At 39.1% G+C, this 23,930-nt stretch overlaps 1 protein-coding gene across 2 annotated transcripts in view; it reads left to right on the top strand.

Annotated features, from left to right (window-relative positions):
• The window catches only part of LOC127581941 (cytoplasmic polyadenylation element-binding protein 2-like), an 85,787-nt gene that overhangs the window by 24,808 nt on the left and 37,049 nt on the right, over window positions 1-23,930 (top strand). For both annotated transcript variants that reach the window (XM_052036742.1, XM_052036736.1), the window contains exons 3-4: window positions 3,978-4,068; window positions 18,283-18,333. In XM_052036742.1, the coding sequence (XP_051892702.1) occupies window positions 3,978-4,068; window positions 18,283-18,333 (142 nt within the window). The remainder of the gene's footprint in view (window positions 1-3,977; window positions 4,069-18,282; window positions 18,334-23,930) is intronic.

Below are 23,930 nucleotides of genomic sequence, written 5' to 3'. Positions count from 1 at the left end.
ACTTAAGTTGATTGCTGGTTTTCTCTTAAATCACTGTTATTGCTCACCTTGAAAGATAAATATGCTGTGATCCTTGCTATCATAAGATTGTAGATCCAATCCCATCATTGTATTTTTCATTGGGTGATGGAGAGGAGCCTGCAGTCTTCTATACTTGGGTGCTGTTTAAATTCCAGAATAGATTGATTATGCTTTGAATTTGGTAATGTTTTGGCTAAAAGATTCACTTCCCTTTAAGGGCAAAATATTGTATTGATTTACACATTAGATGACTTGAATTGCATTATTTACCTTAATGGCTATATTTAAATAATGAAAGGTGTGTGTGTCTGTGTGATATATTAATCTCGGTTCTGAATGTTAACTTTAATATGTGAAGCTGTAGTGGTAAATGGTTCAAATTATGCATAGAAGTCCAGGTTTCCTGCTTGGCTGTGAAGTCACCTTTATGGGTTAGAAAGCAAAACCATTAAATAAAACTGACTGAAGTGCGCTGTATAATGGGTGCTTCCGTCCAGTATTTAAAAGCACTAAAAGGATTGTTTTCCTCTTTGCTATTCACCTTGACTTGTCCTTCCTGTCTGCTTAATATGAGCTGAATGCATCAGCTGTCCTCATGCATGGCTTGAATTATTAAAGCACTATCTCCCCACTACACCAAGGCTCAGTTGGAGTTTGCTTTCAGGTGCCAAATGTGAGCTTCCAATATTTCGATTTATTATTTCTTTAAATGCTGTATTCACTTGGGAAGAGCAGATGTTATACAGTTAGTGCCATACGTACTTCTGCATATGATGCTCAGTGCTCAAAATTCATCTACTGCATTACCACTGACAGTCATTATTATTACTACTATAAATTCCAGGTCATTATTTCTTGTAGTAGTCAGATTAAATTATAACTTGAAGTTTGTTTTAACAGATGGCTCTTTCCTCCCCCTGAACACATAGTAACTTGTCCCATGAATGTCCAATAAGCTGCTTCTCAAAATAAACATAACCAGATGTAATAATTATCAAGCTGTTTGGGCCCATGCTGATGATTGTTGATTTTAATGTAATTAATGCTCAACTGGCATTGTGAGCTGCTAGAATGGAAATTATGACTTGAAACTGTCATTTGAATCCCAAGATTAATTTTTTAAATTTCAATTTTTTTTTGTTTCCCTATTTGCACATGCTGCTTAAAATTGTAAGCAGTTTATTATTTAATTATTGCATTGAAATATTGATGACTTTGTTTTAAAAAGAGAATGAACTAATGTACAGTTCTGCGGTTGATAATGTGCATGTGTTACATGCAGCTTTGTCGAATGTCCTGACTTGGATTGATCCAATGAGAGAGACCAGCTTTCTTGGCCTACTAAGTTGATGCAGGGATTTGAAATTGCAATAATTTTAGGAAATTTCAATGGAATTCAAATGAATTTCCGCAGGCTTCCTGCTTGCCCTTCCTGTCCATGATCATGAGATTACCTACTTTGTAATTATCCTGGAAAATGGAACTATTTTTACTGTTTCCCTCTGATAACTAGTTTTAAAAGGCAGCTTAATTTTAAGACTTTATTTTAAATTTGATTTTTAGCTAAATTCCTTCAGGTTTGGAGAAAGAATTGCACTGATAAATGTACATAGCAACACTGAATTCATTCAAATGCAGCACTTTTACATTGTTACCACTCATTTGTCCTCCATTCCAGTCCTATAAATATTAGCTTTTTTGGGAAAAACCTGAAAGGTGAGGGAGGTGTTTAATTTGGCACTATAAAATTGAAATTGCATTTTTACTAGCTACGATGGTCTGTTGGTTCTTGCAGATCTTGTTTAAAATAGCTTGAGGGTAAGTACAGTTTGCATATACAGTTTAGTCTTATTTTGCTGAGTTACTTTGACCTTGGTGTTTTGTTTCAAAAATTCTTGTGGCAGATTTCAGTGTATTGAGTAACAAAAATGAAACAAAACATTTAATAATTGGAGGATGCAAATCTCTTAGTAACTGTACAACGTAAAAGGCTGTACATTATTCAGAACACCTTATTTCTCTTATAACCAGTGCTATTGAAATAAACATTTTGCATATGTACTAGACATTTGAAAGAGTTAACTGGAAAATACTAGTTCCAGCCAATCAAGCGATTCCTGGAATACTTGTGGGAGAATAACAACTATTGATTTAAAAAAAAATGTTCATCAGAATTTTATTAGAATCCTATATATTCTCTGTTAAACTACAGATGAAAACAATGCAGGAATATAACACACTTTGTGCATTTATTCTGGTGTGCAGTATTAAGATTGAGATTTAATATTAGGACTATATAGTGCTCTGATTTCTAAATTTTAGTGATTTTTTTGGTTGTCTAATCTTTCAACTTTTTATATTTTATTTAAAGGTTAGGATATCAACTGGGCAACTCATTACTAAACAATTTATTATTTGTGATGCACTTTAAAAGAAGTCTTGTGATCAGTGCCTGGGGAATAGATACTACCTGGATGTTAGGCACAACTAAATGCAAAAGTTTGTGATGCCAGGTCTCCACTGCTTATTAAACATAAAATAGTACAGCGCAGGAATAGGCTCTTTGGCCCACGGTGCCTGTGCTGACCATAATGCCATTTTAAACTAATTCCATCTGCCTGCATGTGGTCTATATACCTCCATTTCCTGCCTGTTCATGTGCCTATCTACATGCCTCTTAAAAGTCACTATCTTATGTTTCCACCACTTCACATGATGGTGCATTCCAGGTCCCTACCACTTTTTAAAAAAAAAACTTGCCTTGTAGACCTCCTTTTAACTTTTCCCTTCTCACCTTAAAGCTGTGCCTTCTAATATTTGATATTTCCACCCTGGGGGAAAAAGACTGATTATCTACCCTATCTATGCTTCTCACAATTTTGTCTACTATTATCAGGTCACCCCTCAGTCTCCAATGCTCCAGAGAGAACAATCCCAGTTCGTCCAACCTTTCCTTATAACTAATACTCTATAATCCAGGCAGCATCCTGGTGAACCTCTTCTGCATCCTCTCCAGAGCCTCCACATCCTTCCTGTAATGTGGCAACCAGAACTGCACACAATAAATGTGGCCTCATCAAAGTTTTTATACAACTGCAACATGACTTCCTGATATTTATACTCAACACCCAGGCCAAGTATGCCATACACCACCTTTACTATTCTATCTACTTGTATTGCCACTTTCAGAAACCTATGCACTTGTACTCCAAGATTCCTCTGTACATCATTATTCCTAAGAGTCCTGCCATTTACTACTTTCCTCTTGCATTTGACTGCCCCACAGTGCTGTTGCTGAGTGATTATCTGAGGCTTTGCTCAAAGTGTGGTGGGCTTGTGAGCCTGTTATGAGATGGGCCAGGGCAATAACCCAGATGAGATTGGACAACGCATTCCATGCCTCTAGCTTGCTGATCATTTGAATAATGCCAAATGAACTAGGCTTTTGGGTTTTGAATGTGCCCCTAATCAATGCAATGAAGCAGAATCCTTCTGCTTTCTAAAGATTTAAGGTCTGCTATCTTCTGTTTCCTGACATTTTCAAAAAAGACAACCAATAGTAGCTATAAATCCCTCAGAGCTGCTACTTCTCCAGTTCCGGGCTTTAGGACTTGCTGGGAGCTGTTGGTACCTAAATACAAATTTGCGCAAACTGGTCTGAGTAGTATTTTGTTGCAACTGTTCTTATGTTTCAGTAGCAGTTATGAAATGTTTGTTCTAATGATTTAGAAACTTCTTCTTAAACATAATATGGTTCAGTACAAGCTTGAAATAATTTAGTTTCCAATCATATGTGAGCTGAAGGACAAGTCTAAAATTAGTAACTAAAAACTTGAGAAAGCTGCAACAAATGTGCTATATACAAATAACAATCTCCCTTTTGTTATCTTGCCTAGAATTATGGTTAGCAATGCAAGGATTACTGTATGGTACTAAATGTATTTTTCTCTTTACAGGATCGCACTCGTCTGCATGATTCTCTCAACATGATTTCACTTGAAAACTCTCTCATTGATATAATGAGAGCTGAACAAGATCCCCTGAAAGGTTAGTATTACTCTTACAGGTATTAAAATAGATGTGACTTAGAGGTGATTATTCAGTCTAATAGCAAAAGGTGGAACACCTGTGCTAGCAGTCTGTATAAGTGTTTTCAATCTGAAATAAGGAAGAATAAAACTTAAAATTGATGCAATTATACAAAGCTGCAAAAGAGTAGTCTTGTGCAGTCAGATGTATGTCAGAAAGGATTTAGTAGCCAGAAGAAACTTTAAGAAAAATACAAATGATCTGAAATAAAAAGCAGTGTATTGGAAATACTCAGCAAGCCAGGCAGTGTCAGCTGAGATGTAAGCAAGCATTTTAGAAACAGTAACTGTTCCTTTCTTCATAAATATTACAGAACCTGAGTATTTCCAGTATCCTTTTATTTCAGATTTCTAGCATCTGCAGTATTCTACTTTTGAATAAAAATTTCAATAATATATTTTGCTGCATGCAGAAAAAAATTTCATTCTTAGGATGAAGGAAATCCTGATATTGAATTTTCACAGCTATTAATGTAAATTACATATGCTGTAAGTCAGCTTGATGTACATCTTGTGCAATTCTTTTACGTTTAAAAGTTCCATTATCATAAGAGAAAGGAATAGAAAAGAAAGAAAAGTTCATTAGTGAATGGCATCTTTGAATAAATGGTGGCACCGTGGTGAAACTGATGGTGTTGCTACCTCACACTTCCAGTGGCCAAGTTTGATGCCAACTTGTGAAGGTTACACATTCTCACCATGATTTCCTGGGTTTCTGCCAGGTGCTCTGGTTTCCTCCCACATCCCAAAGATTGGATACTAGAAATTACCCCATAGTTTAGGTAACTAGCAAACTTATCAAGGGGGATTTGATGGACAAGTGAGAGAATGAGTTTCAGGTGTAGAGGTAAATAAGGAGAGGGGAATAGAAATGATGGGATTGCTCTGCTGGGATCCAGCAGTGGGCTTAAATGGACTGTTCTAGCAAGTATGAAATATTCAACAAGAGAAGCCAAATATAATCTCCACCTTGTTTATTGAGTAATAAATTGTGCCTGTTATTACTAAAGACAATAATCCATACAAGAGTTTAGCTATTATTGTAGGAGTGCTTGGTTAGAAGCCGGATATTTCTGACAAAATATCTTGAGTTGAAGTTTTTCTTAGTAATGAATTTAAATACTTATTTGCAGACTTGAAGGACAGACAGACAGAACAGACCCAGAATATTTATAATTGTACAATAAAAACAATTTTTGATTTGTTCACTTACTGTAAATCATGAACTTCCTCTGATTTAATTGGAGACAAACAAATGAGCAAAGAGGGTGTAATAGCAATTCCAAAACTATGCTGTAAAAGCAGTAAATGGTGTCTCCGGTCATGGACAATAGAAGTAAAATCACTATAAAGAATAACCATAGAAGAGGAGGTGTCCATAGCTTCCCTATCCAGAGTTGGTGTTTTAAAGAGAACAATATTCCTTCATTATGTCACTAATTATTGTGCACAGAGGAGCCCCATTAGAACCTGTTGAACATAATTTTTCATCAGTTAACATTTTTACTTCAAGTAATGTAAATACTTCATTGGTCTCAATGAAATGATGTGTGCCATATCAAGGATTGAGTCATTGTTGAGCAATTCTTCGTGTTCCTTCAAGTGGGTGCTGACCATTTTTATCCGCTTGATAAGTTCACCTCTGTTGTTGGCTCTCAGTATGGTGGACTTCTGGGTGTTTGGGCATTTGATGCCCTTTACATCGCTAATAATGTCATGGCTATCAGCAAGTTGCTGGATTTTCCTCCCCATCATCTCTAATTTAGATCATAGGTTTTCTGTTGAACTTTGACATTCAAGTGCCTGTGGAGCTATTTCTTTTGAGATGTGGTATTGCTTCCAAGCTAGGTGTACTTTGAAGTTGTGATTAATTAGATCCTGGATTTCCTAGTCAATCTCACTAAATCAGCCCTGGTACTTTTTGGGCAGAAGGCAAGAGTTTCTTCACAGGTGGTAATTATGGTTGACTGTAGGGCAGTCCAGACAATGTGGACACTTTGTTGCTCCTGTTGGGTTATCTTTGAGGTGTTTTCTGGGAAGAGCTATCTCTGTAGGGTTTTTGATACTTTCAATTTTTTTTGTACCAAAACTTCCAATCTCACAGTTACTTTGGAGCCAGGCTATTGCTGATGGAAGCAAATAGTCTCCATGGCAACTGAATGACAAGATTCCTCTGGAATTCCAAAACTTTGGAGAGAGGGACTTCAGTCACAAATTCATAACTTCGTCTCCCATGTCTGAGAAGAGGATGATATGCTGGGGACCCTCTGATGCCACAATCACGACTGTTAGAGGAGACAATTCTGATTGCAGTAACTACAGAGAGGTTGTCTCCCTGCTGCCTTCTCACACTTGCTGAACAGCTACTCCCTGAATCCCAGTGTGGAATCTTTTCAGCCAGGACTGGAATTGATGAGTACAATCTTCACCATATAGAAACAACTCCAAGACAAACCCAAGAAGCATTTTGATCCCTCAAAACCTTTTAAACCCCATCAGTCGAATTTGGCTGCCTGCAGAAACTCATTTCCATCTTGTGCCTGCTCTATGATGATGTTCAGGACGTGATCTTAACCAACAGTTCCACAAAGGCCCAATATCAAGGCAGAATATTGTCAACCAAGGTGATGTTGTAACTCGCCTCCAACGAACATTATGCTGGAGCAGTGCTAATCTACAAAATAGGAAATTAATTTGACCTAAAACGCTTATACCCTGAACATACATGATGCTTACATATGTGCATATTTGGAAGCTCCGTCGTCGACTCATTTACTGAAGTATATGAAAAAATGGGCCTTGGACTTCCACAAAATAGTTTTTACCAACTGGTGGCTGCTACACAACAGCACTTTCCAATAATAAAGGTCTTCAAGAGACCCCAGAAAAAGTGGCCAACTTCCCATATCTGGGGAGTCGTCTCTCAGCAAAGACAAACATCAATGAAATTCACCATCTTCATTGTGCTAGCATAGCCTTTGAGGAGTTTGAGGAAAAGTTTTCAAAGATCATTGACCAGAAACTGAACTGAAGTAGTCATATACACAAGTTGGCTACAAGAGTAGGTCAGAGGCTAGGAGTCATGTGGCAAGTAGCTCACCTCCTAATTCCACAAAGCCTGGACACCATCTACAAGGCTCAAATCAAGTGTGATGGAATACTCTCCAATAGCCTGATGAGTGCAGCTTCAACAATACTCATGAAAATTGATATCATACAGGACATAGCAGCCCATTTGATTGGTACTCAATCCACAACCATGCTCTCACTCCACCGCTGATTTACAGTTGCAGCAGTTTGTAGCATCTACAGGATGCACTGCAGCAACTCACCAAGGCTCTTTAGACAGCACCTTCCAAACCCATGCCCTTTACCAGCTAGAAGGACAAGAGCAGCAAAAGCACGATAGCACTACCAACTGGAAGTCACCCTCCAAGCACACACCATTGTGATTTGGGAATATATTGCCATCACTGGGTCAGAATCCTGGTACTCCCTCCCGAAGACCATAATGAGTATACCCACACCTTGGGGACTGTGCAAAGCCCACATATCTTGAATGAAGAAAAAAAAACCACATCAAACATGGCACAAAGCACATGAAATTCTCAAAGCTACCTTGAGAAAGGGTAACATCCTCACTGACTCACTAAATTGCTGGCTCTCACCACTCAAACCAGAGCAGTGGACTTGGCATTGAGAGCCTTGAATCCATTCATTCCAAACAAATAGAAACCAAGTGTAAAACAAGTAATGACGGCATCTGATACCCCACCTTTTGACAGTATCTGTAGATTGCATAAAGGACTTGATTAGCCACCTCTGAACCCATGTGAACTAGAGTGGAAACAAGTTATCCTTGACCCAAAGAGACTACTCAAGAAGAAAGTGGTTAAAGAAGTGGGCTGTTGGAAAACTAACAATGACGTAGAAAGGTATTGGTTTATTATTCTCACATGTACCAAGATTCAGTGAAAGCATTTGTCTGTGTGCCATCCAGACAGATGCCATGCGTATGTGTATGTAGAGGTTGTAAAAAGAAAAACAATGCAGAATATAGTGTTGCAGTTACAGAGAAAGTGCAGTGCGGGTAGACAAGTGAAGCGCAAGGGCCATGAGGAGATAGATTGGGAAATCAGACTTTCCTGAGGCAGCAGGAAGTGTAGATTGAGTCAGCGGAGGGGAGGCTGGCCTGTGAGATGGACTGGGCTGTGTTCACAACTGCAATTTCTTGCTGTCTTGGGCAGAGCAGTTGCCGTACCAAACTGTGATGCATCCGAGTAGGATGCTTTCTATAGTGCATTTGTCAAAAAAAAAATTTTTTGGTAAGAATCATCGGGGAAATGCCAAATTTTATTATTCTTAAGAAATAGAGGCATTTGTGTGCTTTCTTGGCTATGGCATCCACATGGCTAGGTCAAGACAAATTGTTGGTGATATTTACACCTAGGAACTTGAAGCTCTCAACCATCTCCACCTCAGCAGCATTGATACAGAAAGGTTTGAGGAAGTCAGAGTGAGGGATTGTGACCAATGACATAAATGGTGGTAGAAAACAAAGTAATTAGAATCAAAAGTTATGAACAGTCATGTTGGGGCACAAATTTGAAAGATGCTTCAGAAGTAGGATGGTGAGAACCCATGAAGGAATTTGCAAACAAGGTTTCTGTGAGCAGTAGGATGGGGGCAGGAATCAAATAAGTCACCAAGATCTCGAGTGATAGATGGGTAGGAGTGCACATATTGATGTTTATATTATAGCTAAAGGCCTCAGTGAGAAATTATTACAGAAGTAAAAGATTCAATTGAGAATTTCAAATAGCTAAGTGCAGAGACCAGCATTACTGTAGATATTTTTGGGCTCTGAAGTTGTGATTCAAACAGAAGGGTTTAATTTGGGTCAGGTTTTCTGATGGGAACTGAATAGGGTGGTTTTAGACTTTTAGAAGATATATTTGTGAAACTGTCCAAAGAGTTAGGAACCAAAAGATGAAGGCAATAAATTTTCTTGCTAAAGGTTAATATTTTTGAATACTGAAAGGGTTAGCTGCTAATGTTTTCCTGTCAGTATGTCTCTCCCTGAGCATGAAGTGTCTGTATTGGTTTCATTTTTCTATGTGAATAATAACCTGCTCATTTTATTTTGGCAGTTCTCTCTGGTGTGTTAACCTACTTAAACTAACAAAGAGTTTCTTGTCACAATACCAGCAGTGATTCAGTAAGGCTGATGTGGTTGAATGGCAACATCAAGTGTAAGGTTATAGCACAAAGTATGGAGATGCTAGGGTATAATTAAATTCGGACGTAAAAGAAAATGTGCAGTGGTACAAAATAGAAAGAATGAAAGATGAGCATAGATTGAGTTAATATTTTAAGTAAACTTTGTAGTAACAGATTTCTTGATAAGCATATGCTGGTTCATTTTTATTTTCAGTTGTATTCCTGTTTTTAACCTTTTTCTCAAGCTTCCTTTTTGTAATTACAGTTTTTAAGAAATGTTTATGAATTGATGTTTGTTATATTAATTTTACTCTTCACTTTGCTCCTACATTACAACAGTGATAACACTTAAACATTATTGGCTGTGAAACACTTTTAGATTGTCCTGAAAGGTGTTATATAGATTAATAAGCACAAGACTTTTACCTTTGGCTGGTTTCTTTTAGCCTTGCTTGATTTTTATGACCAATTCTGTCACCCTCTACAAATGTTCAGTTGAAGAGCACACAAGAGAAGAAAGTAATGCATGCAAAATAGCCACTGTTCAAAAGACGATACTAATATTTTGGAAAAGATCCTAGCCATAAGTCTGTGAAAAACATGATGTTAGAACACTTGTATATTTTTTTTGGCGGGAGATGAAAGAATGACATACCTTTTGGGTACTGATCTTCAAAGATAGTATGTTTCTGGTGTAAACAAATTAACTTTTGCTAAAAGATGTGGTGGTTGCAGCAGCTTCATTGCAGAAGCTGATCCATGAAGTTTCATATTAGAATTTGCCCATCTCTATATAAAGGTAATAACCTGACTTAATTTAGTTGGACATTTCAAGGTGATTTTATTTCAGCAAAGAGAACTATGTAAAACTGAATAAGTATCTACTTTTATAAAAGTGAAATAAGTGGGTTGTTTTTCAAAGCACTGATAAGACAGAGTGGGTTTTGTGAAGGTTGTTTTGTTTTAACTCAGTGAAAGTCACGAACAAAACACAAAGATCTTATTCTCCCACTTAGAATTTGTTTACAACCTAATCTTCAAATAGAAAGTTGAAACGAACTGAAACAGTACATCTTTTATGTTGTATAGTTGTGGTTGAGAATGAAAGCCAATGGAATGTTGAGCCTGTGTCCTAAGTTTTGAGTTACTAAGCAATGTGGACTCGATATCCCTATTAGAAGCTGGGTATGAACAAAAAAAACATTTCATGTGCAAAGCAATTCAAATGAAAATAGTTGCAAAAATATTTGCAAAAAGGACAAGGGTTAAGTATTTGTTTAAGTGTAGCCAGTTGTGATTTATTCCTTGTAACGTTTGGGCATCTTGCATATAACACATGCATGTTATTAATAACAGATTGCAGGTTTCTAATAGTAGCCAGTGGCAATAATATGTTGGGTGTGAACTCGGCAGGAAATGCTTATAGAACATGAAATTGATCAACATTCGCATTGTTTAATTAGGAAAGCTAGTCATCTGGCAAGGCCAGCTTTTATTGTTCATTCCTAATTGCTCATGAGCAGGTGATGGTGAGCTGCATCTTGGACCATTGCACTCTGTGGTGAAGGTGTGGCCAGTGATGATAGATGGGGAAATCCAGCATTTTAACTAAGTGGCATTGAAGGAATAATTAGAAATTTACAAGCCAGTCTGGTTGGTGGCATGAAAGGGAATTTGGAGATGATTACAAGTGCTTGCTGACCTTGATCTTTCAAGTGGTAAGAGGTCATGGGTTTGTGAAGCTTTGCTGAGTTGTCAATAGTGCATGCAACTCCTGAGGTGTAGTGGTGGTAGAGGAGGGGACTATTGGAGATGGTAGATAGAATTCCAACTGAAAGAGGTTCTTTTGACCAGGAAGGGGGTGGGGGGGAAACGCAGAGCACACACTCCTGATTACATCAACGGTGCTGAGGTCAAGCGAGTTGAAAGCTTCAAGTTCCTGGGAGTGAACATCAGCAATAGCCTGTCCTGGTCCAACTACATAGACATCACAGCAAAGAAAGCTTACTGGAGCTTCTACTTCCTCAGGAGGCTAACGAAATTTGGCATGTCACCTTTGACCCTCACCAATTTTTACCAATTCACCATAGAAAGCATCCTCTCTCATTGCATTATGGCTTGGTATGGCAACTGCTCTGCCCGTGAGAATGAGAAACTTCAGAGCATCGTGGACACGGCTCAGCACATCATGGAAATCAGCCTCCCCTCCAAGGACTCTGTCTACACTTCTCACTGCCTTGTAAAGCAGCCAACATAATCAAAGACCTCACCAACCCTGGACATTCTCTCATCTCTTCCTTCCCATCGGCAGAGGTTACGAAAGCCGGAAAGCGCATACCATCAGGCTCAAGGACAGCTTCTATATCGCTGTTATGAGACTATTGAACAGTCCACTAGTATGATAAGGTAGATTCTTGACCTCGCACTCTATCTCATTATGGCCTTTCACCTTATTGTCTGCCAGCACTGCACTTTCTCTGTAACTGAAACACTTTATTCTGCATTCTGATATTGTTTTCACCTGTACTATCTCAATGCACTGTTTCAATGAAATGATCTGTATGGGTAGCATGCAAAACAAAGTTTTTCACTCTACCTTGTTACATGTGATGATAATAAACCAATTTACCAATTTTATCCTGGATGGTGTTGAGTTTTTGTGTTGTTAGAACTGGACTCATCAAGACAGTTTTGTAGTATTTCAACACCTTCCTTCTTGCATCTTGTAAATTATGGAAATGCTTTGCTGCAGGATATACAGCCACTTACATCCTCTTGTTTCTATATGGTTCATTTGGGTGTTTAGCCAATGATGACCCCAACCCTGCATTGAGATTTTGGTAGGGGATTCAACTATATCAATACCATTGAATGTCAGTGAGATGATGGTTACTTGTTTCTTTTGTTGGAGATGATCAGTGTCTGTCTCCTTGCATAGCACAAATTTCACTTGCAATTTATCAGCCTAAGATTGAAGATTTATCCTGGTTTGTTGCATGCAGCCATGGCCTGCTTTGTTTTGAGAAGTTATGAATGGAGTCAAACATTGTCGTCATCAATAGACATCTATATATGGTCAGAAATGAGGGAGGAAGGTCATTGATAAAATGGCTGAAGATGGTTGGACCTAAAATGGACTGATACATTTTACCTCTGATGACAATTCTCTTGTTCTGGGCATGAATTCAAACAGTGGAGAGGTTTCCTCCTCAATTCCTGTTGACTTAAGTTTTGCTGGGATTCCTTGATGTCACACTGTCTCGAAGCTGTATTCATCTCAAGGGGAGTTGTTATCATCTCTCCCTTGGAATTCAAATGTTTTTACATTTAAGGCAACACTGTAATGAGGCCTGTAAATAAGTAGTTCTGGTGGAACCCAGACTTGACCATCAACTGTGAAAGATAAAAAAAAATCTATGGTTTGCTTTCTTGCCAATGGTTTGTAGGCATTTAAAAAAAATGAACAAGATAAATCTTCATTTTGAATGCAAGTTTGAAAGGCTTTTAGAGCATGTTTCACTTTTTTTATATACAAGTTAATTTTGCTGTCAATTTGATAGTTTTGTCACGTTCAATAAAAGGAACTCATTGTCTCCTTTGAATGTTCTTTTATTTAGCTTGTTGTATTTTCTTTATTTATTCATTTTTTTGGTATCTGGCTAGACCAGCATTTTATTACTATTCCAGAATGGCACTTGAGGAGGTGGTGTTGAGCCCTTGAACTGCTCCAGTCTTTTTAATGAAAGTACTCCTCCCAATTCTGTTGGGTAGGGAATTCCAGTATTTAGACCTAGCGACTGTGATGTATCAAGGTGGTTTACAATTTGAAGAGGAACCTGGTGGTGTTCCCATATACCTGCTGACTTTGTCCTTGTTCACTATATGGTTATAAATGTTGGAGTAGCCAAGGCAAGTGACTGCAGTTTATTTTGCAGATGGTACACAATGTAGCTACTGTCTACTGGTGGAGGGAACTAATGTTCAGGGTGATGGATATGGTGCCATTCAAAGAAACTCCTTTGCCCTGGATGGTGTCAAACCTCAAAATGGAGGTGAGCTCATCCAGGAAATTGGAGTGTATGGCTTCACATTCATGACTTGTGCCTTGTGGATGATTGAAAAGTTTTGGGGCATCAAGAGCTTCAGCAGTATACTTGCCTTCTGACCTGCTCTTGTTTTTGGAGCTGATGCAGATGAGTTTCTTGTCGCAGATGATCTCCAACGTGTTGATAGTATGGGCCTCTGATAATGCCACTTAATGTCCAGGATAGGTGGTTAGACTATTGATTGGAGATGATCATTGCTTGATATGTCTGTAGCACAAATGTTACTTGCCAGTTAACAGCCCATGCCTGAATGTTATCCAGGTCTTGCAGTATGGGCTAGTTCGTTTGCTGAGGAGTTGAGTGGAATTAAATATTAGGCAATTATCAGTGAAGATCCCCACTTACCACAGGATGGAAAGATCATTGATGAAGCAGTTGAAAATGGTACAGTCTCCTCCACTGGGGTAGGGATGACACCCTTTTGACAACCAAAACCATTTTCCTTTGTGCAAAGTCAATGTTTTCCCCCTTTGCTCATTGACTTCTGTTCTGCTGAGTTGCTTGATGCCAAACTCGGTCAAATGCAGTGCACCCTTAATGCCAGGGGCAGTCATTTTCAACTCATTTGGAATTCAGCACTTGGTCCACATTTCAAGTAAATATATGATGAGGTTGTGGTGAAATCTAAACTGGGCATAAATGAACAGGTTATTGATAAGTAATGCCACTTGATCACACCACCATTCACCACTTTGAGAATAGACTGATTGGATGGTAATTAGCCAGATTAGATTTGTCTTCCTCTTTGACTATTCCTAATTTCAATGAAGTCGTTTATAGTTAATTGGAAACTGATTTAGTTTTCCTTGAAATCATTTTAAAATTACATTCATTTGAAATAATTCTATTTCTAAATGAAGTTGGGATTGTTATTTAGTGTACATTTAAAAACAAGTAGGGACATTTTGTGCTCGTTGATCTGCAAATGTATTAAGCATGAATTACTATCAGTGATGAAAGAGGAAGGGAATGTGGGCAAATGCAACAAAAAAGGCTTTATTCTATTGTAACAGGTTCCAAGAGCTTTGTATAACAGAACTTGTGATGAAGGAATTAAGATTAAGAAGCTGATCTGTGTTCCTTTATACTTGGGTCAAGGGCATGGTATTCATGATTGTTGGCTAGTATTTTAATGAATTCTCAGATTCATTTTAACACTGCATTTCCCAAATGTTGTTTTTCATCTTTCGAGAGATGTTAATAAATTTCTGTGTGAAGTTTATAGATCTCCAAATTTGCAGTATAACTTGATTTTGAACCTCAGTCCAGATATTTAGAAACTACAGTTTCACTTTGTTCATTTAGCTTGTGAACATAGTTTAATTTGGATATTTGTTAGACTTTATATAGTCCATGGATTACTTTGCCTGATTGAATAAAAGGGCATTGTTGGTATAGTAGTGTATCCTGTAACTATGGGCCAGGTTATCCTAACCTTGCTGTCTACTAGCATTCGTGTTTTCCAGAAAGAGGGCTGTACCTGGCAAACATCTGATGGGGTAGTACTTTGAGCACTGAGTAGATCTAAGGCAGCATTGTCCAAGACCTTGGCCCCTACTGTCAGCTCATTCTTTGTCAGCTCATTGGCTTTCAAATGCCATAATTTTAATATCTGTAACGAAAACATTTATGCTGGGCATATTATTATATAAAACATTTGCCTGCATTTACTACTATCTACAGAATCAGTTAAATGAGTACTGTTGACGTTCATTGGCCACCCGTTCTCTGCTCTAAAACTGAGAGAAAGATTTAAATGCATCTATAGTCTCTCTTCTTTGCATCAGTATTTTGGTGGGGCAGGTTGATGCCATTGCAGTATGTCTCATACCTCTGTCTTTTGCTGCACACTTATGGAACTCCAAATCCCTTGGCTACTGCTGGCTCATATGTCAGTACAATTTGGGCATACGTTGCTGATATAAATGCTTTAATGAACAATTGCCTTACTCTTCAGAAGTTTGAGGTGAGAAAGTTTGAATGGAAAATTTATATTGTCCTGCAGAAAGAGAAAATCAGAATCCCATTTGCTCTGGGGTTATCTCCTGAATCCTCTCCATGCACAATCATGCCCATAACATTTTTTATGTGTCATTAAAATTCTCATCTATACCTTTAGAACCCATTAGATTTGACTATTCCTTTCATGTAGTGATTGTCCTCCACTCTCCACAACTTAAGCTTGACCCAAACACCATTGTTTTTTACTCACCCATTTCCACTCTTTTGCTCATCCACAATTATTGCCATTAGGTTCAAATGAGCATACCAATTAGGAACATGAGTAGGCCACTCCACTTCAAACCCATGCTGCCATTTGGAAAGATCCATGGCTGATCTGATTGCAATCTCAAATCCACATTTCCTTCTATCCTTGGTAACCTTTGTTTCTCCCCCTCACACCACCACCACCCCCCCCCCCCCTCCCCACACTCACTGATCTAACTTGGCCTTAAAAAAAATATTCAGAACTTTCCTTGCACTGTCCTTTGAAGATAGAGTTCGAATGACTTATGATACACTGAAAGTAATAAAAAGTATTTTTCTTTTGTCTTAAATGAGTAACTTATTTTTTCAGCAGTGACCATTAGTTTAGATTCTTCCAGACGAGGAAGCATCTTCTCCATATCTACCCTGCCAATCTCTGTCAGGATCTTATATATTTTAATCAAGCCTCCTCTTGCTCTTCTGAACTCCAGCAGATACAAGTCTAGCGACTCCAACTTTCTTTGCAAGACAACTTGGCAATTGTAGGTATTTGTCACCTCTGAACCACTTCCAGTACTTTAATATCCTTAAACAAGGAGATCAATACTGCACATTACTCCAAATATGGTCTCATCATTATCCTAGGTAACTTAAGTATAACTTTTCTCTGTTCCTTTCTCCTATGATAATCTATTAGTTTTCCTAATTACTTGCAATGCCTGCAGGTTAGCCTTTTGTGAATTATGCACTAAGATGCCCAGATCCCTCTGCGTCTTGAGGCTCTGCAATCTCTCGCCATTTAGGTTTTTTTTGTTTTCCTTTGAAAATGGACAATTTCACATGTTCCCGTAATGTGCTCCATTTGACAGATCCTTGCTCATTAACCTATCTGCACCAAAAATGGAATTTAAGAGCAAGAGTATTCCATTCAGCCCTTTTTTGAGTCTGCTCTGCCATTCATAGCGATCATGAGTGATCATCCAAATTCTTACCTCTTTTTTAACCTCCTTGTATCTGCTTCACAATGAACTTTGCTGCCTATTTATGTATCATCACCAAATTTAGCAACCATACCTTCAATGCCTTCATCCAAATCAATTATGAGGTCCCAGCACCAAACCATATGGCTCACCATACATTACATCTTGCCAACCAGAAAAAAGCCAATAAAAACTTTCAATTTTTTTGTCCACACCAATATGTTACCTCAAGTTTCAACTTTTATTTCCACAGTAATCTTTAATATTCCAAATTAATAAATGATTCTACTTCATCCACAGCACATATTACTACTTCAAAGAACTCCAGTATATTTATTAAGTATGCTTTTCCTTTCCCTTTCTCAAAACCATGTTAACATTGCCTGCTTACCTTGAATTTTGCCTTAAATGATAGCCTCTAATATTTTCCCTATAGCAGATGTTAAGCTTTGTCTCCCACCTTTTCTGGATAAAGGAGTTGCTTTCACTCTTTTCCAATCTAATTTTTCCCCAGCATGCCAAACAACAAAATCATCCTTCTGTTTGTAGTCATACTCCTCTCTACCTATTTTGCTACTTCCTCTCTGCAAAAACTTCATCTGACTGTGTCTTGTGCATTTCCTCCCCTGCACATTCATTTTCCCCATCAACAGGGTGCTTGTAGTTTGTCTCCTTAGCCCATGCCATGTTACCTTGACCTTTCCAAACTTTTGTTTATTGATATACTTTCCTCTCTTTTTTTAATTTTGACTATCTCAAAGCAGCTTTGGAATATTTTGTGGATTTTTGTCGGACATATGAAACTTCTGTCTCTGTAGCCACAACCAAGAATGAAGCTGTTGCAAAAGTAACAATTTTACTAAATATAATTGTGCTTACAATAGAAAGATTATTGTAGGGTAGGTTTTATGTGGTAACTTCAGCAAACTCATTTCAGTACCCCATGTCCAGAAGGGAGGGAAAGTATATAAAGTACTTAGTGGTTTGTTTGATATACCAAAATACTGTGGCATAGGGCAATAGTTTCCAGTGTAGGGTGGGGAGGAGTCATACTTAAAATTACAAGGGTCTATAAGGTACAAATGATATTGAGGCAGTTTAGTTAAAAAGTTTACAAAAAGCAAAAATAAAAAAAACTAATTTAGCTGTCCTTGCTGCCGGGTGGAAAGAAGTGGGGAGAAATAAATGAGTGAAAGATTTAAAAAAAACAATCCATTTGCTCTAATTTGAGCTCCTATGGAAATTACTAGAAGCATGAAAGTGAGAGAATAGGGTAGAGTAAATGGGGATAATTAAAAACAATACTCATTTTAATTCAATACTTAGTATTAAAATAAAATGTTGCCAAAAATCCAATGAAATCAATAAACAATTGTGGTTGCTGTGCTGAAATGGGTCAGAAATATTCTGGTGAAAAGTTGTTGGTATCAATGTGAAAACCATTGTCTTATGAACAGAGTTTAGTATTTTGTCAGGATTTTGTAACTACATTTCAGAAGGACTTAATTTCCCAAAGTTATTTAAAACTAGATCATAAAGGATGCTCTGAAAATTCCTGTATTTTTTTCCGTAGCATTTCTTCAAGGGTTAATATTGAGATGCTCTTGCATTTTTGCTCTTCTTTCATTTAGAAATCTTATGTTATCCTCCCTTTTCCAGGTCGTTTAGGATATCCCCATCCAGGAACTGACAATTTTCTGATGCTTAATGGTAAGTCTTTAGTGAGTATTGCATTTTTTTTCCATTGCTTTTATCAGGCAACTTCATTGATTGGCAGCACATCAAACTCATTACATGAGGTGGAATGATCAGCTGGTAAAAGTTCGATGGCAGTATTAACTTGAAGCAGCACTATAGAAAAATATGCACACATGACTCAATTTTCAGTTTTGAAATTGATTTCTAGATGAATGGTTTGTTATCTCATAATTTAGTTCATCTGTCTATACATCTGTAATATCACCTTCATCCAGTATACTTTATATGAATTAGGATTGATATCAAATAGTGTATTGTGTCCATTGGATTAGTAGAGTCTATATTTAAGAGCAGAAAGACAGAATGCCTTAAACTTTCAGTTGATAGCAGAAATCCAGTATGAACTTAAAAAGGGAGGGTTTTGCAGAACAGAAGTAATTAAAAATAATTGTTAGTGAAAGTTTTTCCATATATAATTGAAGGCAAATAACTCAGAAAATTGGCCAAATAAGAGGAGGCAGATGAGTTGCTTTTCTATTTGATGGAATATGACAATGGTTACCCACTAAGAGCTATTTTGGACCCTCAGTTATTCACTGGAATATGGATTTTTTTTAAGATTTAGTTAATAGAACAAATCTGTATTCTAGTTTGCTGATGGCTAGGAAGGTTGGTGATATTGTAAGCAGTGGTCTAATGAGGTTCTGGTGACACAACTTGAGAAGGATGCACAGTCTTGGAGGGAGTGCAGTCTTGATTTACTAAAATAATACCTAGGTTTCAAAATTAAAATGATGAAAGGATATACAAATTAGGGTTCTGTCCCTGGAATTCAGAAGGCTAAGCAACTGGATAGCAATTTTCAAGATATTAAGGAGACCAGGTTGGCTGCTTTCCCTAGGTAGATGCTATGTTCACTGGTTGTGGAGTCTAAAAGTAGGGTGTATGGTCTAAAATTGGAGCTCATTGACGTTTGGCAACAATTCCATATGCAGAGGGTAATAAAATTTGAAATAATCTTTCACAATATCTACATGTTCAATCAATTAATTTTAAATCTGAGATCATTTTTTGTTAATTGACAGCATTAAGCAGCATGAGGCAAAGACTTACTGATGGTGATCATTTGGTGATGGTCATATTAAATGATTGGGTATGCACATTGTGGTATTTTTAGTAGGACATATTAAACAGTGTCCTATATTGCATTATTGGAGTAACAGCTTGGGAACAGTTGCTTTTCCAATGTGCTAAAAACTTGGATTGGAAAGGGATTCATCAAGTCAGATTGCATGACAGAAATCTTGTATTGAAATAACTACACTTTTTCATCGTGTTTGATTCCAAAGTGGTTTTTTTATATTTTTTGTTTGGGTTTGTGTGTGAATAAACAATGGATCAGTGTTATTTTGCCCAAATAATTGTGATTCTGTTATTTATGCTGTGATTTGGAATGCATTTTTATGTTGTTTATGCAAGTTTTTGAGAAGTCATGCAGTTATCAATGTAGATGTATCTAACATTGAAATTAATTTTTGTTTAATTCAGATTGCACATTATTCAGAATATGGCTTTTTTAAAGTACTTACATAGTCCAAGTAGAACACATATGTGATACTGCGTATACAAAGATTTTAATTGGTAGTTTAGCAAGGTGAAAAAAAATGTGAATGCTGGACATTTGAAGTAAAAGTCAAAGTTTCTGGAAATACTCTCAGATTCATGCAGCATCTGTGAAGACAGTTAATGAATGTGGTAGATGACTGTTGAAGCCACTGATAACCTAAAGACCAAACTAGTACATAATGGGGGGGGTGGGGGGAGGTAGAATCGTCTGGAGCATCTCCGCTCCATCCACCATGCCAGCCTGGATCTCCCGGTGGCCATCCATATCAGAATCAGATTTATTATTGCTGACTTATGACATGAAATTTATTTTTTGCAGCAGCAGTACAGTGCAAAGACATAAAATTGCCATAAATTACAAAAATAAATAATGCAAAAAAAAGAATAACAAGGTAGTGATCACTTCACATTCTGACACTGACATGTCTGTCCATGGCCTTCTGCACTGCCAGGTCATGGCCAAATAAAATTAGAGGAACAACACCTCATATTCTGCCTGGGCAGTCTTCAACCTAGCGGGATGAACATCAAATTCTGAAACTTCCGGTAACTACTCCCCGTCCCTTTTTTTTGTCCCCTATTTTTTCACTCTCCTCCTGATCCAGCTGGCCCCCATCACTTTCTTCCCCTCCTCCACCCTCTCTATCTGCTCATCATCCACGCATTCCTCCCACCGGATCCCCTCCCCACCTCCCTCCCTTTACTCCATGTCCTACCATCGTTGTCATCTATCAGATTCCATCATCTTCTCCCTATGTCACTTCTACTTATTACCTCCCAGCTTCTGACATCATTCCCACCCTTATCAGCCCCCTCACCTGGATCCACCCCTTCCCTTCACCTTTTTATTACCAGCTATCTCTTCTTTCCAGTCCAGATGAAGGGTCTCAACCTGAAATACCGACTGTCCATTTCCGTCCATAGATGCTGCCTGACCCACCGAGTTCCCCCAGCGCTTTCTGTGTGCTCAAAAAAAATTCTTTTCCTCAAGCCTTCTCTGTATTTTGGTTCACTAATTGAGAAAACATAACATGTATTATGCTAGAAAGAGAAGTATCTTGTGTAACAAAGTGAATTTATTTAAGTACTGTTTGATACAAGTGAGAGTTAGCAATGACATTCATTCACTAGGGTTAGACATTGAACTTCAGCTGGAAAAGTTAGATTATCTATGTAATCAAATTTTCTCATTACTAGGCTAACGTGCCATTTGTCCTCAATGCCTGCTGCATCTGCATGTTGGCCTATAGTGATTTATGTACAAGAACACCTGCATCCCTTTGAACATCACCATTACCCAATCCCTCACCATTTAATAAACACTTTTCTGTTATGTGTGGTCATCCACATCAGTCAACATTATATTCTATCTGCTGCATTCTCACTCGTTCATTGAGCTTGCCAATATCTCCCTGAAGCCTTTTAACATCCTCCACTACTCATCTCACATAGTTTAGTGTTATCAGCAAATTTAACAATATATTTGGTCATCTCAGTTAAATCATTAATGTAGATTGTAAATAGCTAGGGTTGAAGCACCAATCCCTGTGGTACCCCAGTTGTCTCTGCCTGCTAACCTGAGAAGGATCTGTTTATTCCCACTCTTTGTTTTTTCCAGTAACCAGTGCTCAATCATGTTGACATATTACCTCCATTTTCATGTGCCCTAAACTTGTGGCCAATCTCTGGTAACCTTCCTGAAAATTTAAATTCACTGCATCCACTGGTTTCCCCCCTTTACTATTCTATTGATCTGATCCTCAAAAAGCTCCAGTATATTAGTCAAACGTGACTTTCCATTCATAAATTCATGTTGACTCTGATCATTCCCGTCCCACTTCTTCCACGCCGCCCCCCCCCCCCCCCCCCCCCCCCACCAAGGTGTGACATTCTTCATTATAGATTTATCACATAGTGAAACACTGCAGGTACTGGACATCTAAAATAAAAACAGAAAATTTTGAAAGTACTCAGCAGGTCAGCCAACATTTGTAGAAAGAACAAAATGGGTTAATACTTCAGGCTCTTGACACTTCATCAGAACTGGCCAGTTCCATTGCAAACCAGAATCGCTGTTTGAATTCAACCATTTTAAGTTAATGTTCGGTTCCAAGAACTAAAATCTGTGAAGCTGGGAGATGAGATGCTGTTCCTTGAGCCTGTGTTGTGTTTTTTTTATTCCAAAATAAACTTTATTCATAATAAAAGACAAACTATATACAATTATAAAACAGTGCATGCCTTTACATTCTTGTACAGATCATTCATTAGTGTTACCTTTTTATATAAAAAAAACAACACCGATGCCACACATGTGGCTCCCTGGGGGCTACCCAGTGTTTACAATATTTAGGGGCTTTCTTGCCTGACCCTGCCCCTCCCTCTCCAGTGGCAGAAGAACCCTAAACTGTAGTCCTTCCCCACTGAGCCCTTGCGTTGGCTGCACCCAGCTTCAGTGCGTCCCTCAGCACGTACTCCTGTAGCCTGGAATGTGCCAGTCGGCAGCATTCCCCTACGGACATCTCGCAGTGCTGGAAGACCAACAAGTTTCGGGCAGACCAAAGGGCGTCTTTCACCGAGTTGATGACCTTCCAGCAGCAGTTGATGTCTGTCTCTGTGTGTGTCCCCGGGAACAGCCCATAGATCAGAGAATCCTCTGTTACGCAGCTGCTGGGGATGAACCATGACAAGAACCCTTGCATCTTTCGCCACACCTTCCTCGCAAACCCACAGCCCACAGCGAGGTGGGTGACCGTCTCGACCCCAGCGCAGTCCTCCCGGGGGGCAGCGCGCGCTGGGAGTAAGGTTCTGACCATGCAGGAAGGATCTGACTGGGAGGGCCCCTCTCACCACCAGCCAAGCGAGGTCTTGGTGCTTGTTGGTGAGTTCTGGCAATGATGCATTCTGCCAGATGGTCTGGACAGTCTGCTCAGGGAACCACCCCACAGTGTCCATCGAGTCCTTCTCCTGCAGTGTTTGCAGGGTGTTCCGTGCTGACCACTGCCTGATGGACTTGTGGTCAGAGGTGTTGGTCTGGAAGAACTTTTCCACGAAGGAAAGGTAGTGCGGCAACGTCCAGCTGATTGGGACGTTGTGTGGCCACGGGGCCAGGCCTATCCTCCACAACAGCAGGGACAGGTAGAACCTCGGTACATTGTGACACTTGGTGCCCACGTATTTGGGTTCCACACACAGCCTGATGCAGCCACAGACGAAGGTGGTCATCAGGATGAGGGCGACATTGGGGACACCTTTACCCCCATTGTCCAGGGACTTGTGCATGGTGACCTGTCAGACCAACTCCACCTTGGATCCCCAGATGAACCGGAAGACGGCACGGGTGATTTCCAAGCCAGAGGAGCGAGGAACAGGCCACACCTGCGCCAAGTACAGCAGCCCTGAGAGCACCTCTCACCTGATGACCAAGTTCTTCCCAGTTATCGATAGGGAGCGCTGTTCCCACAGTCCCATTTTCTGCTTCACCTTCCCAATCTGCTGCAGCCAATTTTTGTTGCACACCCCAGCTCCTCCGACCCAGATCCCCAGCACCTTCAGATAGTCAGGCCTGACAGTGAAGGGGACGTTGGATCAGTTGGGCCAGTTGCCAAAGAGCATGGCCTCTCTCCGCGCGGTTAACTCTGGCCCCTGATGCCAACTCAAACTGGTCACAAATGCTGATCAATCTGCGAACTGACCTTGGGTCCGAGCAGAAGACGGCAATGTCGTCCATATACAGGGAGGTTTTCACCTGGGTGACCTCACTGCCTGGCAACGTCACCCCTCTGATGCTCTCGTCCTTCCTGATGGATTCGGCAAAGGGTTCTATACAGCACACAAACAAGACGGGAGAGAAGGCAGCCCTGCCTGACTCCAGACTTGATGGGGAAGCTGTCTGTTTTCCACCTATTGATTTGGACTGCGTTCCAGATGTCTGTGTAGAGCAGTTGGATCCAATTCCTGATTCCCTCCCCAAAGCCCATTTT

This window comes from Pristis pectinata, chromosome 2, assembly GCF_009764475.1.
Source record: "Pristis pectinata isolate sPriPec2 chromosome 2, sPriPec2.1.pri, whole genome shotgun sequence".
Lineage (NCBI taxonomy): Eukaryota > Metazoa > Chordata > Chondrichthyes > Rhinopristiformes > Pristidae > Pristis > Pristis pectinata.
This window is presented reverse-complemented; position numbering and strand designations above follow the sequence as displayed.